A 16,930-nucleotide genomic window follows, 5' to 3' on the forward strand; every position below is an offset into this window, starting at 1 on the left:
ATTTGTAAAACATACACTTGACGCCTGCTAAACAAATAACACAATTCATAGAATTATGAGATTTCAGCACCATTCCACACATAACCATTGCTGCTGTTCTCTGCAGCCCGGTATACACTGTGTGATTTGGGCTGTCCCACACAAAAGATGACCATCATAAAAAAATGTGGTGATATCTTTGGTCGAGGTTCTAAAACGATGATTCTTCATCGCACAGTGAGAGAAGTTCAAGCATGGCTGTTGTCACAGTCAGCGATCAAAGACAACCTGGGATAAACTTCTGACAGTGTCAGAAATGGATGACCATCTCATTTTGTGACTGCTGTTATGACCTACGTCCACTAACCAACCAATAGAAATGCAGCGTGAAATGATGGACTGCAGCCCGCCATGGAGGCAAAACACGCTAAGACAAATGTGATTTGAGCAAGAGGAAAACCTTTTGGAGCTGTGGCAACAGAGGCCTTGCCTGTATGATGTGTCCTCCAGCTCTTAACATGAAAAGAAGGACAAAGCATGGGTGGAAATGGTGCCGGAGTTGCAGCTGCCAGGTGAGCATTCTAGAAGCTAGCAAACACACACACACACACACACACACACACACACAGACACACACACATAGCAGTATACAGTGTTCACAAAACGTAGCTTTTTTTTAAATAACGTGACCCTCTATGCGGTGTTTCACAGTTGGAGAAGTTATAATAGTATGGGAAGCTATTTCATCGTACGCCATAGGCTGTGTTTTAATAAGCACTGTCATCATACAGTCTGCATATATCAAACTTGATGTCGTACCCAAGCTTATTTAATCCATGACACACAGTGTTGCTGCACTTAAATTATAGATTGATACAATCTCTGTAGGAGGCTTAATGCAGCCATCAAGTTTAAATACTATTAACTCCAAATGACAAATGAAATCCGTCGTAGCAACTTTAATCCCTGCAATATGCAACTGATTCCAAAAAAGCTGTGACACTGACTGATCTGTGACATCATTTGTTGACCTTGTATAATCTATTGAATATAGCCCAAAGACAAGCTTTTTAATATTTAAACAAACTTTGATTTTTGTAAATATATACTCATTTTGAATTCAATACCCACATCACGTTTCAAAAAGTTGGGAGAGTTGCAACAAAAGACTGACAATGTTGTGGAACACTCAGTAAAGTGCAACACACAACGCCGCCTGCGCAGCACTGTGGCCATCAAGGGCCGCCCCCCAACACACACTGGCAGCGGTGCGCAGCGGCACCGTCAACATGTATTTCCCACCCCAGCCCGCTAGGTGGCTGTACCTACACTAGTTGCCAACGGTTGCCAACTGCTAGTAACAGAAGCAGAAGAGGAAAAACTTTGAGGCAACAACAACTTGAATTTCACGGGTGAGTTTCTTATCAAAGTCGTCTTATTAAAAATTTGAAACAACCGGAGTTGATCCTACGAGACGAGACGTACATAAAAGGGTTTTCTCGCAGCGCCGCCATGAGCGCCGGCCGTGCTGGAAATAGAGCAATGGGCTGAAGCAGAGCGGCGCGGCGTGGCGGCCGGCGCCAGTGTGGGTTGGTTCATAGAATATAATGGAGGCGGGTGTTTTGACGCGCGGCGTACGGCGGCGGTGTGTGTTGCACTTAACACCTGTTTGGAACATTCTGCAGGTACACAGGTTCATTAATAACAGATTAGCGTATCATTATTGGCTATGAAAGGGGAACTCCTGAAAGGCTCAGTTGTTCACAAGCCAGGATTCTGAACAACTTTGTAAAAGCCTGCGTGAGCAAAGCAGTCCAGAACCAGGCCTGTTAGTTTGTAGCATGAAAGTTGCCATTTGTGGCAGTTTCTTTTGTAGCCTAAAGGTACATTTTAATTTAACAGTAGTATCAGTAATGTGATATTCTAGTACTCTTTCCATCCCTGATTGCCGACACACACAAAAAGCTGCTACAGCAATTTACCCTCAGTGACAGTCTCAAGGCTAAACATGCTTTAGACTGTAAGATATTTCAGATAACAGCATGTCACTAAACAGCAAAGAGCTATTAGCACCACATGGAAACCACAGTATAGTTTTGTTGGTCAGACCACAGGACACCAGCCTACCACAGATGAAGCACAAAAAGCTGTTCTGTGTATTTTCTTCACAATACAGCACCACACTATACAGAGGCGATTGAAAGTGGCAAATTTTAATGTTTTCCTCCTAAAACAGTATGATAGAAATGGCTTTGTTGAATAAATGATTTTTAGCAGTGTTTATCTGCCCACCATGGTTTCCTAAAAATGTCCTACATGCTGTCATTGCTGTTTGATGGTCTCTGTTGTGGTTGTGAAGCCATTAGTTGGTGCATTACATGTAGCCACAAGCATTTCTTTGTTTTCCTCTGCCACCAGTGTGAAATATGGCCGACATCAGCAGATATCAAAAAGCAATTTACCTCATTCACACAGAGGCCAGTTTTGATTCACGCTCTGCAGAGGCCTGCACAGCAGACAGACAACCACAAAACAAATAATGTAAAATGTCCAGCAAATCTGTCTTTGGATGTTGTTGACTGTCAACCACAGCTGCAGGTCAAATGATTCAATAACATACAAGATAATAGTGAATGTACCTAAGTCCACAATGTTAATATGCTCCCTCCTGTTTTAGCAGCAGCAACATCCTGAAAGTTGGCTGTTGGTTTGGCAATGTAATCAGAATTCCCCTCTGAAAAGAAAATGTCAAACAAAATGCTAATGCTATGCTATTTTTGCTCTGTTTTCTCTCGTTTTATTTACAGGCTCATGGCACAGTTACTTCTAAACATAACAGTAATTTTCAGATTAAGTCCTCAGAAAAAAGAAAATGTTTTTCTCACTTACAAATGATTTGTATTTGATTTTGTCTGTGTCAGCAGATCATCAACACTACACAGATATCTATATGAGTGGATAAAGGAGAATACCAGTGTTTCAGATATGTAAGACGTAGAGCTAAAATGAATCCCAGTTACTATAGTGATTCCTTGATTTTTCCTTTCAATAGATTTCAACATCTATTGGAAAGTTTGGCACAAAAAATGTTTTCAGCGAGAGCAGAATTATCCAGAGGCCTCTTTCTCTCGGAAAAAAAAACAAAACAAACAAAAAAAGGTCCAGGTAATTTAAAGCGGTAAAATACTGAATAAAGCAGCTTCACATTACAAACCAAAATTCCTCCAATGCTGTTTGCCACATTACAGAGGGTCCGCTATCACCCGTTAATGTCGGCTCACCTATTTTCTCTTATAACTTAATGTATGCCCACCTTATTACTGATCCAGACATTCGGGGTTTTTTTTAACATGAGCTGGATTATCCACAGAGGTCTCCTCCTCTCCAAAACAAATGGATCCGGTGATTCAAACCAGCAAAAATACTAAATAAAGCAGTTTCACATTACAAATCCGTGTTTCGTCAATGCTGTTTGGCACGTCGGAGACAGTTGGTTCATTTGTGCTCACCTTTCCTCTCTCATAACTTAAGATCCAGATGTTCAGGAGGTTTTTACTAGGAGCCGAATTATCCACAGGTCTCCTCATCCTCGCAGAAAATGGACCCAGTGATTTAAACCAGCAAAAAAGTTAATAAAGCGGTTTCATATTACAAATCAGTGTTTTTCTGATGCTCTTGTCGCAGAGGGGCTGTGAACTACAGGAACAACAGGAACATGAAAATTGCCTTCTCTTGTGAAAATGACAGCTGAAGAAGGGAACAAAAATATTTATTCAATGATTATAATGTGAATGTAATTGTAATAGTTTTGTGTCACGTATCCGTTAGTTAACATGATTCAAACCTGCTGTAATTTATGATTATTCTGTTGCCACACTGCAGCCTCCACAGTAAAGCTCAAGAAATAGCTATATTGTCAATATGTTGGTCATTTTCTCCAACACTTTTGTTTTGTACATTAATGAATCTCTAGGGGCTGCCTGCAGGGCTTTACACCGTATGTTTAGTTAATTTTACTCAGGCTGAGAAATGCAGCTTCTGTCAGTGCTTCCTCTCTCTCTGGCTTCTCTCAGTGTCGCTCGGCCTCAGTCTCTCTGCCTTACTGTGAAACTATACAACCAGCTCTGTCTCTGTAGCTCTCAGTGTTTCTCGCTCTTTATCCGTCTGTCTGTCTGTCTCTCTGGGGACACAGCTCGCCAGCGGGTGTTGTCACAGCTGAAGTGTTTTGGAAGTGAAGCATGATGGGAGATGTGTGTCACAGTGTGTGCGTTTGCTTGTCAGAAGGTGCTGTTCTGGCTGTTCTTTCTATATATGTTGGTGTACGTCTTGTATTTTTGTCTCATGCGGCAGTACTGAACCTGAAGTACTGTCCTCTGTATTGTGGTCTCCCTTCAGACTAGCTGAAATCAAATAAACACCATCAGTGCTATTAACATTATTTCCTGTCCCTTACTTTTGCTGTTATCCTTACCTTTTCATTTAAATTACCTTCCCTTTCTGTTCTGTCCTTCCCTTCCTACTCTTTCCATGGTTCCTCAGTGCCCAGCCATGTTATTGACTATATTGACTGTGTGTGTGTGTGTGTGTGTGTGTGTGTGTGTGTGTGTGTGTTTATATGTGGGGGTGGGAGGGGCGGGTTTTCAATATGTATGTATTATTTTTGTTTGTTTTTATTCTGTGAAGCACTTTGTGCTGCATTTTTAATGTATGAAAAGTGCTATACAAATAAAGTTTGATTGATTGATTGATTCCATTCCTTTTCTGTTCTGTCCCTCCTTTTCTTTCCTTTTCCTTCCTTTTCTGTCCTGTCCTTTCCTTTCTTTTTCTGTCCTGTCCTGTTTTGTCCCCTCCTGTCCTGTCCTTTCCTGTCATGCCATTTCCATCAAACCCGCTGAAGCTGATTCAATAATATTTCCATTGCATGGTAATAGTGTAACAACACAAACCACAGCCCCCCATCACCTTCACTACAGGCCAGTAGTGTGGCTGCCCCAGCAACTTGACGACAGCCGGGATACCGTAGTGCAGCCGCACGGCATTCTGGGCCAGCTCAGCATCCTGGTGGCGAGAGGTGAGGTGACGCAGGGCGCAGACTGCGGGCTCAGCAACATCCTCCTTCTCCCCTGCACGAAGCACGGCGTGGATCAGCGCCTCCACACCGCCATACTGAGTCACCAGAGTCTGAGGGATTACAGGTAGCAGAAAAGAGAGTGTGAAATGTAGGTGTACTGTGAAGCTACATTTCAGGCCTATATTAAAGAAATTAATTTCTAAAACATGGTGTAGAGGAAACAATAATCAATAAATGGCAGGTGTAAACACTGTGCGTTAGTGTTAGTGAGTGTGTGTGTGTGTGTGTGTGTGTGTGTATGTTTTTGCGTGTGTGTGTGTCCAGGCTTGAAAGCAATAAGGACAACAGTCATTTTAAAGATAAATTGCTTTTGTAAATTTATTTTTTCTCAGGACTGCAGAGTGTAAAGTGTGAGAGATGAGGAATACACACAGAAACTGAAATGTTTTACTAACTAAAATCTGCAGCACAAGCTTACACATAAATCCAAGAGCTACATGGTCATTTTTGTGTGTTGTTTCACATAGGAATTATAACAACACAAGAAGACATCAAATTGTGACCAGCTTTTAAAAGCTTTGCATGGCACTCAGAACCTCTAGTCCTGCAAGAGTGAAAGTTTATTAAGCTGTGTTTATATGCACATATGCAACATGCATTGTATGCATACATAAATTAGTCTAAAAAGAAAAAAGATAGTGTGGATTTAGTCAGTGGCAATCAAACAGAGTTATGGCTGCTTTCACCTAACCTTTCAGTTTGGCTCAGAGTCACTGGCATGCATTTGTCTGTTTAGTTTAGCCTGTTTGGGCTGGTCTACAAGCTGCCAATCAAATTATAACGCAATCTAAACCAGCTTGTCCGGTTTCAAACTGAATTTGTGTTAACCAGACCAAAATCAATTGAAACTTGATTAATTTGTGGTGTGAAAGCAAAAACCAACCTCAGGGTTGTATGATAGTAGCAGCTCAGCCACTAGAGAAAATGTTGGAATTGTATGTTTCTGCAAACCATGAATACATTACATTTGCATGTGTCATAAGTATAATATCAGTAGTATATCAGCTGGTTTTGTCCTCTGTGGTCTGCAATTTGGCAGGCACCTTGTCTAGGTGACACACCATCCACCTCCACATGAACAAAGTCAGCTGATATACCCCTTTTCATGGGCTGGCTTGGATTGGTTTGGGCCATCAGCCTAGCGCTGCAGCGATTTGCAGAGCGACCCACTTGAAGGTGTGTCTTTCACTGATGAATGCTTGTCTTAAGTGATGTTTAAAACCAGAGCACTGACCCACAGCTAAAGTTCCCAATTATAATTGCTGCAAGTGTTTTTCCATCACACAGTAGGGCAGGTAAAAAAAACATTTGCCTGTTGGAGATGAGCTATTTGCAGAGATGCAGTAAGAGCCTGTTATCTGCAGCTCTTCATCAACAATTGTGGCTGTTTCTCCGGCAGACAGGCAGAGGTAAGTAGAGCGGGAATTGGCTGCAGTCGGCGAGACATCACCGCTATCCATTTGAGGGCTGGTGGCCCTCCTTCCCAATATACTATGTCACTTCAGAATGATATGATACATTTAAAACCTACAAATGTAACATATCTGTGGTTTGTGGAAATGTACGATGCCAATATTTTCTTCTGGCGACTGGGCTGAGTATCTCATACTTATGACCGTACTGTAGATTGAAATATATGATGTAAGGTGACGGGCGGCATGGTAGTGTAGTGGTCTGTGTGTCGCCTCCCAGCAAGAGGGTTTCTGATTCGATCCCAGGCGGGAGCCCTTCTGAGCGGAGTTCGCATGTCCTCCCCGTGTCAGCATGGGTTTTCTCCAGGTACTCCGGCTTCCTCCCACAGTCCAAAGACATACTGGTGACTCTAAATTGGCCATAGGTTTGAATGTGAGTGTGAATGGTTGTCTGTCTCTATGTGTTAGCCCTGCGATAGTCTGGCGACCTGTCCAGGGTGTACCTTGCCTCTCACCCAATGATGTCCACACACATTAGGCCGTGTTATGCATTATCTCATAATAGTTACCTTGTTGCGTGAGTTATTACAGGTGAGGTTGGACAGGATACCAGTTGCGCATGTCAACATGTTGACATCATCTGAGCCCAGCTGGGTGACCAATATCTGCAGCAGACCATCTAATCCCTCCTACAGAGAGAGACCATTGGAAGACAGACAGACAGATAACAAATAAACAAATCATAGCACTGATAGCTTTGTATAAGCCTTCATACAGCACGGTTAACAGTAACAGTCTTACAACTAAGCCACTGATAAAGTGTATGTTTGCGCTCATATTTAATTAATTGAACAAATTTCTTCATATTTCTGTTCCCAGGATGAAACACTGGAAATACTTGAGTAGCAGGACGTAAACTAAAGTGACCTGAAAGAGATGACAGATGTGAAACATCAGCAGCAGCATTAACAGCTGCTACTGTCTGTTTTTATTTATTTATTTATGTATTTTGTTGACTTTTTGGTCACTTAACTTGTGATAAATGTTGCTAAACACTACAGTATGACTACCTCTTTGACTCCTCAATGTTGTTTCCAAGTGGCAACATCCGCCGCAAAATGAAACCAATGTGAAGAGACACAAACCTCAGATCCTCGAAATGCCACTTGAGCCTGGCTCCAAAAGCAAGTTAAACCCCTACAGACCTTAAAGATGTTAAAATGCTCAACTTGACAGCAGAAATACACGTTTACAACCTGTTAAAAAAAAAAATCAGTGTCTGTCTTTTTCGCTAATTTCAACCCATTCTCATCTGCAGGTCATCCAATACCCACACTTCATCACACCCCTCAGCATTTTACAGCCACACACAGGGCACCCTTTAGCGTCTCTATGTGAAGCACAGCTGAAACAGTTTGTAACACGTGATACATGTTGTGAAACAGTCACACTTTGGTTTCAGCAGCAAAAGTATTTGGTTAGGTTCAGAAAAAGATCATGTTTCAGGTTAAAATAATCACATTTCTAACACAATAATGTAACATGTTATAAATTTCCTTATGTTACATCTTACAAAATTGACTTTTGGTTTTGGACATGAACTGCAACCTCCTGGGTGAAAGTCCCGGTGTGTTTGTCCACCTCCCCTGATGGGTTTATGTTGGAGTTAACTGAAAGCCAAGTGTGTCTCATGAAGACATTAAAGGTTGCCTCTGGAGTCAATAGCACATGCTGAGGGGCATGACAAAGCATTGGTATTTAATGACATGGGAATGAGAATGGGTTGCAAATTTCCCCATTCATCACAACTACACAGGGATAAACTTTTATATAACTCACCCATTTAAATGTTATTAAGGCTACCACAGTCTATAAGGCAGCTCCACCCTGTCATCCAAATATGGTCACTTCTGCCTTCAAAAATAAAGATGACAAGGGCTAAATTGAAGTTTCAAAATGGGAGTCTGCAAACCAATGGGATGTTATGGTGATTAGGTCCATCAATTTATACAGTCTAGCAGGCTATATAATGTGATGAATTCCCTTGAGCCGGGGTCATAATGCGGAGCGCATAAGCACACAAAGACTGAGCAATTTAGTTCGACCGGATTATGTTCAACTTTTCTTTATTTTTTTTGCCTGAATCAAGATTTTTAAGTGTTAAGTTTCACTGCTTTGTCTTGTACCTTTTTCCATATTATCCATATTATTCCAGAGTACTAAGTCAATAAACATGCCAGATGCACCTTGGAAGCCTTTTCCACTATGGGAACTTAAAAAACAGTCATTTAGAGCTTCACTTAATCTCATCCACACCCAGAACCTTGCTGCTGGGAAGCTTTTTGGCTACCCCAGCAAGCTCTGCCAGGGTCAGAGTTCCCCAGAGTCTTTAGGTGCTGCCTCCACCACAGAGGACATGACAGCCGGGTTCAGGAGCTCCTCAAAGTGCTCCACCTCTCAATGATATTCTCTGTTTGGGTCAGTTCTCCTTCTCTGCTAAGCACAGCCTGAGACAAGTCCTGCTTTCCCTTCCTGAAGTGTGTAACGGTTTGACAGAACTTCCTTGAGGCCAACCAAAAGTCCTTGTCCATAGCCTCCCCGAACTCCTCCCGCACCCGAGTTTTGCTTCAGCGACCACAACAGCCGCAGCCCTTCTGGACAACTAGTAGCTCTCTGCTGCTTCAGGTGACCCCTGAGCCAGCCAGACCTGAAACGCCTCCTTCTTTAGCCTGACGGCCTCCCTCATTGCTGGTGTCCACCAGTGGATCCTTAGGTTGCCACGATGATGGTCACTGACAACCTTCTGACCACAATTCCAAGCAGCCACCTCCATAATGGAGGCTTTGAACATGGATCACTTGGATTCCATGTCAACAACCTCTCCCAGGATGCATGAGAAATTCTTCCAGAGGTGAGAGTTGAAGACCTCACAGACATTGGCCTCAGTTAGATGTTCCCACTTCACACTCACTACACATTTGGGTTTACCAGGTCTGTCCGGCTGCCTCCCCTGCTATCTGATCCAACTCAACATCGGGTGGTGATTACTTGACAGCTCTGCTCCTCTCTTCACCTGAGTGTCCAAGACACACGGCCACAGGTCTGCTGATAGGTCGATCAACCATCTTTGACCTAGGGTGTTCTGGTACCAGGTACACTTATGAACCTCCCTGTGCTCAAACGCGGTGTTCATTATGGCCAATCCATGACTAGCACAGAAGTCCAATAACAAAACAACACTCGGGTTCAGGTCAGGCAGGCTGTTCCTCCCAGGCACCCCTTCCAGGACAATGCCCAAAGACTCCAAGAAGGCCGGGTACTTCGTACTGCTGTTGGGTGCATGTGCACGAACAACAGTCAGAGACCTTCTCCTAGCAAACCACAGTCACATTGAGGCAACCCTCTCGCTCTCTGCAGAGAACGCCAACACAGTGGCGCTCAGCCAGGGACTCGTGAGTATCCCCACACCTGCCTGGCGCCTCTCACCCTGTCAGAGGAGAAACGAGCCGTTCACATTTCCACAAACCTCACAGCACTTAAGGGACTGTTCTTAACTTGTCAGGGGAGGAGGGTGGCTGGTTGATTTTTATTTTATTTATTTATTTTATTTTGATCTCCCCTATGTTAATCACTTAGTGATGCTGTTTTTGAAGTATGAATAAGTCAATAAGTAATTTATTCCATTGAAATATCAGTGATGTATTATAGAAAAGTGATTTATCTTTTTATAAATGACAAAAGGCACATCTGCCTCATTTTTGCTGTGGTATCGTGATACTACTCCGAACCGTCAGGGCTTGACAGTGCGAGCGTTCCACTCGCATTTGCGACTAAAAATAGGTGTAAAAAATGTAAAAAATATTTAGGGGCAAATGTGCGCATAAAAAAATCAGCCGAAGCAGCCTATATTTTTGTCAGTAAAAAAATATGATAATCTAACCGCAAATGTTGGAGGAACTCCAGCCGCCTTCCCCCTTCCCTCTTCCCCGTGTGACACGGTTATGGGCGGTTTTCCAAGCCACTGTCGGCACAATGAATATAAGTCCCACTGTCGGCAGGGTGGAAATAAGTCAAAGTGTGGCGGAGGCAGGGACGGTTTTTGCTATGCGCAATCTATGTGAGGGCGCATGAGCGCCCTCCAAAAAAGAAAAAAAAAAAACTCGCCAATTTTCTAGACTACCGCTCATTTCCACGTCAAGTTAGTGGGCACCCCTATTATTATGTTTTAACCAGCAGCAGAAAGCAAAGGCGAATCCCGGCGTTTGTGGGTTGAACAGGGGTCACAGACAGGAATACGGCAGAGGCTCATAGTGCTCTGCGGCGCAAGATAATGGCTTACCGGCAACAGAGAAGTACGATTCCAGGTCCAGTAATTTCCTCTTTCGTTGGTGTCATGACTGCCCAGTAGTACCTGGACAACCGAGCAGTAGCGGCACACAGGTATGTGACGTGTCAGAGGAGAAACGAGCTGTTCACATTTCTCTCTTTGTGGCAGGTAACGGTCCACAAACCTCACCGCACTTTAGGGACTGTTCTTTACTTGTCAGGGGAGGAGGGTGGCTGGTTGATTTTTATTTTATTTTATTTATTTTATTTTGAGCCCCCCTATGTTAATCACTTATTGATGCAGTTAGGGACTGTTCTCCACGGCCAGGCTGTCAGCTGGGTGGGAATAAGTCAAAGTCTGGCGGAGAAGAGAGACCGGGAAAAGCGGCGGACCTCCAGGGAAGCCTGCTCCGTTCTCCCCACAGTTAGGGACCGTTCGCCATGGTACCGTTGCTGGGCAGGGTGGAAATAAGTCCTGCAGAGTTTCAGAGGACCTGGAGAATGTTTTAGGATAGCAATAACATTATATAAGATAATCATATTGCAAAGATAATATATATGAGATAATAACATTAAAGACAAAATTAAATTGCAATACTTTTTCAAAACTTGATGATTTTACCTTTCTGTACATTTTGGATACAAATTCATTAAATAATTTTGCTTGTAAATGTCTATTTGCATCACGTTTATTACGGAAAACATAATTTGATCAATTTACATTGTGCCCCTAAAGTTCTTTGTGCGCTCCTTACTTTTTCAACTTAGGAGCACATGTGCTCCTTGGGAAAAAAGTTAGCGTCAAGCCCTGACTGTGATGCTTTCACTGGTATCGTACCGTGGGTCCCAGTTTTGGTACCGTGACAACACTAACAGATTCTGTAACGTTATTTGACATAGATGAAAACAAATGCTGTACAAATATTCTTCCATTTGTTCCATTTTAGATGATAGCAGTGGACCAATTTCATATATGTTTACATACTTACTTAGCACTTATCTCTTGTTTAGAATAGAAACTCAATAAAATTTATGTTGCTGACACCAAAAACCTGTAAGGTCTACTTTTTCTACACAGAAAATTCACAGGAGGAATCGATAAGGGAATCGATAAAGAATCGGATCGATAAGCAGAATCGATAACGGCATTGATATCAATAAAATCCTATCAATTCCCATCCCTAGTAAATAGTCTGTGCCAGGGTGTTTCACTAGCCAGAAAAACATTCACACCAGAGCACTGTCAGCCAGTTTTTTAGTCACAGTGGTGGCTGATAGCAGCTGCACTTGTTAGCTGCTAAACGACATTGGAGCAAACAGCCACCGGCCACCACACTTGACATCTGTTGATCCCCATAACACTGCAGCCAAATCCAGACTTCGGGAAGGTTTATGGTTTGATGCTCTTTGACAGGCAGTACTAGGCTCATTATATGCAAGTGTAGCTGTGCTGTAAGTTAAATTTTGTTTTAATCAGTAGCTCTGTGAGAGAACATATGTTTAATCATTCAGACTTCTTAACAGTGAGTTTGATAAGTCAAAAATTGCTGGAGAAATGACAGTTTGTAAGTATGTAGAAATTATTTGTAGTTGTAGAAAAAATGTCTAATGAAATTTTATACAACCTGTTCCCTTGACTCTAATTCATGATACATGAACTTTTGGCGACTGAAACGTTTTGAGTTTTCGTCAACTAAAACTAGACAGAAATGACTAAAATGTGACTAAAACTAATAAGAAGTATCGTGTCAAGACTACGACTAAATCTAAAATACCTGCCAAAATAAACAATAGTTTCACAAGGCTTCACAAAATACCACAACCTTCCCACCACTTAAAATGAGTGCACCAAAGCCCATTCAAAGACAGTTATGTTGGCCTCCAATGATTTTCAATAGGTTGCCATGGCAACAGTGCCTTAAGAAGCTTTGTGCTACTTTTCTAGTATCTGAACCAGGATTGGAAATTAACACCAGCCACTACCCAGACGCTTGTAAAATATGCAAATGAATTTTCTTCATGTACCAGCCAAAAGAACAACGGTGATCTATTGAGTGGCTAGTAAATTTTACAATTCACCAACCACAGCAGCAGGTGGACAAAAAAGTTGATTTCCAATCCTGATGTGAACGCATAATCAAACAAGCTACATCTGCTCATGGGAAAATATAGGTTGTATCCTGCTCCCCTAGCACTGGACACTGGAATCACTACTAGTGCTACTATTGAAGTCAATTCAATTTTAACAAATCACAATTTGCCTCAGAGGGCTTTACAGCATACGACATCCCACTGTCCTTTGGAATAGTACTAGTAGTGGTAGGAGCATCAGTAATATTTTTAGTAGTAGTACTCAGTAGTAGTGGGTGGTTCAATACGTACCTGTTTGGTTGCAGCATCTGACAGATTGCGTAGCGTCCACAGACAGTTCTGAATCAGACGCTGACTGGAACCTGTAAGATGTTGGCCCAAAGCCTGCATACCACCTGCACACAAACATAAACAGATATACACATACGTCGACACTGAATGATCTACACTCATCTTCAGTGATGTAGACATACCAGCCTCGACAATCGCTGGCTTGTTGCTGGGACAGACAGACAGCACTTTAAGAACACGACTAGTGGTCCACAGCAGCTTCTCATAGTTGTAGTTCCTCATGATGAACACCAGACCCTCTGGGCCCCCATTGGCAAGAATGATCAGCTGACAAAAAACAGGAAGTAGAGGGTGTAATTCTGTAATAAATAAGTGGACATACAAGGATCTTCTACCCAGTGTCAGGGTCTTCTCTCCTCACCTTGCTCTCCTGGTTGCCATAGGACAGGAGCTGCAGACAATCGGTGGTGATGGCCAAGAACTTGGGGTTACTCTTTTTCAGTAAGGGAACCATCCTTTGCAGGCCATCAGCAAGACGCACCGCCATCTTGGCCCCCTCTTGATGCAGCAGCAGGTTGTGGAGGGTGGTGATGGCATAAAATAAGACTGATTCCACCGGTGAACTGCATGAGTGAGATAAACAGAAGAAGAGAGAGAGAGAGCAGGATATAGAGATTTCATAAAATGACCTAATTTCAAGGGGCATTAAGCAATCTATGACCTTACTGACCTCTATCAGCCACCAATAGCTCATTCTACACAAGGTTGTAAGACGTAGGGTGAAAAAGCTTTTGTAGCTAGTGTTGCTTGCTTACAACACCATCCTGCATCACTGAGAAATTGAAAAGGCAAGTTTGCGTGTGTACGTGTGTGTGTATTTTCTCTTTTCAGAAAGTTGGAAATGTGGAAATGCATCTGGTGAAGCAATTACAGGGGCATTAATATGGATCGACAACTTTTGAACTTATGACTTAACAACAAACCTACTACAACCAGCTGCTTTGTGAACATACCTGCAATTTATACAATCAAAAAAAAAATTATAATAAAAACCTTTGAACCTTGGATCTTTTTACTCAGTTTTCATTTACAGACTTTGGGCTTTGTCAATACAGCAAGGCATGTCATATCCGTATGACTTTAAGAAGAAGTGGTACGATTTTGATTAGAAGGGTTATCATACATGTTGTTAAATTCATTCTAGTTGCATGGCTCTAGTGTTTTTTTCCGTCAGTTGGTACTTTGTTCAGCCAGTTCTCATCTTCAGATCGTCAAATACCAATGCTTGTCATGCCTCTCAGTGTGTGATATCGACATCACAGGCAACTTTTAGAAGCACTAGGCTTTAATGTACCCCCACCGTGGCAATACTTGACACTAACAGCAAGTAATGTAATATAAAGAGCAGGAAAGTGTGCAAGGAACAGTGGGAAAGGGAGTTGGATGGGTCACACAAAGCAAGACTTTCGACCAGGAAACAATGCTTTATGTCACATGTATAACCAAAAGTAAACATTGTTTTAACCTAAGGTTATGGAATTTACCTACAGTCATTGTGCACTGACTTCTGTCCTGTTTTATGTTTATGTCACATTGGCTACAGTTACATGATGGCTTCTCATTCAGAATGAAATAAATCTGAATGAAATCATTCGGAATTAAAGTTTTTCCAGGTAGTTTACATGAGAAATATTCATTCCGAATGAGGGTTTACATGGGAGATCAGTTCAATCGCCTTTATTCAGGTCTGCGCAAGGTTTGGGGCAGGGAAGGTTTCTGATTGGATAGGGGGCGGGGCGGATGTTACGTGTTTACGTTTACCGGAAGAAAACACTGTAGTCCTCGCTCCGGATAACAAGATGCTTGACGACGCCGTTCTTAGTGCCTTTTTCGGGCTTGTTTTGCTTATATTCTTGAAGCAGCAGTACGACAACAACCTTGTTCTGTTAATGCTTCATCTGTTGAGGAGGAGAAGGGAGGTAGAAGGTCAAAGAAGGGAGACAGAAGACCGTGCTTTGGCGTATGGAAACCGGTGAGTGCAATGAATCCGACTCCTCTATCTCAGCCCATTGCTATGCGCGCTACGTCATCGCGCCAGAAGGGCAAGGAAACGAGCATGCGCAGAAAGAACGGAATGGCTGGAATCGGGTAGGAGGTGTATACAAGACAGAAAAATTCTTCCATTCGGGTTCTGAAAAGGAATATTCCACCCCTGTGCACCCGATTAGATTTTCTTCCGGGTTGGCTGTTTTCATTCGGGTTGAGGTGTTTACAAGGAGCATTTCTATTCGGGTAGGGCTTCCAACCCAAATGCAAAAGGAATACATGGCTCCATGTAAACGCACGTATTAGGTTAAGTAAGTAACATACTTATTTTACCCAAAACATGGCCTTTATCTAAACCTAACCAAGTACTTTTTTTGCCTAAACCTTACCACAATCCTTTAACAATATTAACCATGTTACCATGTATTTCAGCTGTGAGTCACACATAGAGGCCATGTTTCCACCAAAAACTTTAGGTATTGTACCTTTTAGAACCATAAGTAACACTTTGGACATGTATGTAGTCCCAAGATATTTAGCATATCCACCTCAGAGAGTACTCTTAAATGCTCTTACTCACAGCTCTGTCCAGTTCTGTAGAGGCCTGTACTACAAAGCCAGTTAAACTTACCCAGGGTATCTTTTTGTTATCTGGCTTAACTAACCCTAACATTGGCCGTCTGGATAACCAGTACTACAAAGCTGATTATCAACTAGCTCAGTAAACTCTGGTTTTTCCTATCCAGCTACGAGCGTGTTCATGTGAAAGAGACGGGGTTAATTGTGTTCCACTGTTTCACTGGGTGTCCCCCAGGGGTCAGTCTTGGGTCCACTTCTCTTCATCATCTACCTCCTCCCCCTGGGCACAATCCTCCGTCACCATGGGGTCCATTTTCACTGCCGCCGACAACTGCCGCCGACAACACACAGGTCTACATCTCCTCCAAACCCACCACTGCCATCCCTCCCACCTCCCTCAGCACCTGTCTTGAAGACATCTGGAGCTGGATGAGCAGGAACTTCCTAAAGCTAAACGGCAATAAAACCGAGGTCCTGCTCATTGGCTCCAAATCCACCCTCACCAAGTCACAACACACCCCAGCTCCACCCATCATCTTTGACGGATTCCCTATACCCTTCTCCTCCCAAGTCAAGAGCCTCGGCGTCATTCTGGACAGCACCCTCTCATTTGCACCTCATATTCAAAACATCAGCATTCTTCCACCTGCGCAACATCTCCAGACTCTGACCATTGCTGCCCCAATCCAGCACTGAAATCCTGGTTCACTCATTTGTCACATCCCGCATCGACTACTGCAACGCCCTCCTCACCGGCCTCCCCACCAAACTCATCAACAGACTGCAAATCATTCAGACCTCGGCCGTCCGGATCACCACCTGCACCAAATCATCTGACCACATCACCCCTGTTCTCATCCAGCTTCACTAGCTCCCTGTACAATACCGCATCCACTACAAAAACCTTCTCCTCACCTACGAAGCTCTGCACAATCTAGTCCCCACTTACCTCTGTGACCTCCTTCAGGAATACACCCCCTCCCGCACCCTCCGCTCAACCTATGCTGGACTCCTCACCATCCCCACCTCACGCCTCAGTACCATGGGTGCCCAAGCCTTCAGCTGCTCGAAACCC

The 16,930-nt window shown here is 43.0% G+C and overlaps 1 protein-coding gene across 2 annotated transcripts in view; it reads right to left on the minus strand.

Annotated features, from left to right (window-relative positions):
- Positions 1–16,930, minus strand: part of LOC117268579 (junction plakoglobin a) — a 242,118-nt gene that overhangs the window by 70,087 nt on the left and 155,101 nt on the right. For both annotated transcript variants that reach the window (XM_033645157.2, XM_078161288.1), the window contains exons 6-10: positions 13,652–13,853; positions 13,413–13,557; positions 13,231–13,334; positions 7,092–7,211; positions 4,942–5,160 (exon numbers count right to left, since the gene is read on the minus strand). In XM_033645157.2, the coding sequence (XP_033501048.1) occupies positions 4,942–5,160; positions 7,092–7,211; positions 13,231–13,334; positions 13,413–13,557; positions 13,652–13,853 (790 nt within the window). The remainder of the gene's footprint in view (positions 1–4,941; positions 5,161–7,091; positions 7,212–13,230; positions 13,335–13,412; positions 13,558–13,651; positions 13,854–16,930) is intronic.

Source organism: Epinephelus lanceolatus, chromosome 18 (genome assembly GCF_041903045.1).
Source record: "Epinephelus lanceolatus isolate andai-2023 chromosome 18, ASM4190304v1, whole genome shotgun sequence".
NCBI lineage: Eukaryota > Metazoa > Chordata > Actinopteri > Perciformes > Serranidae > Epinephelus > Epinephelus lanceolatus.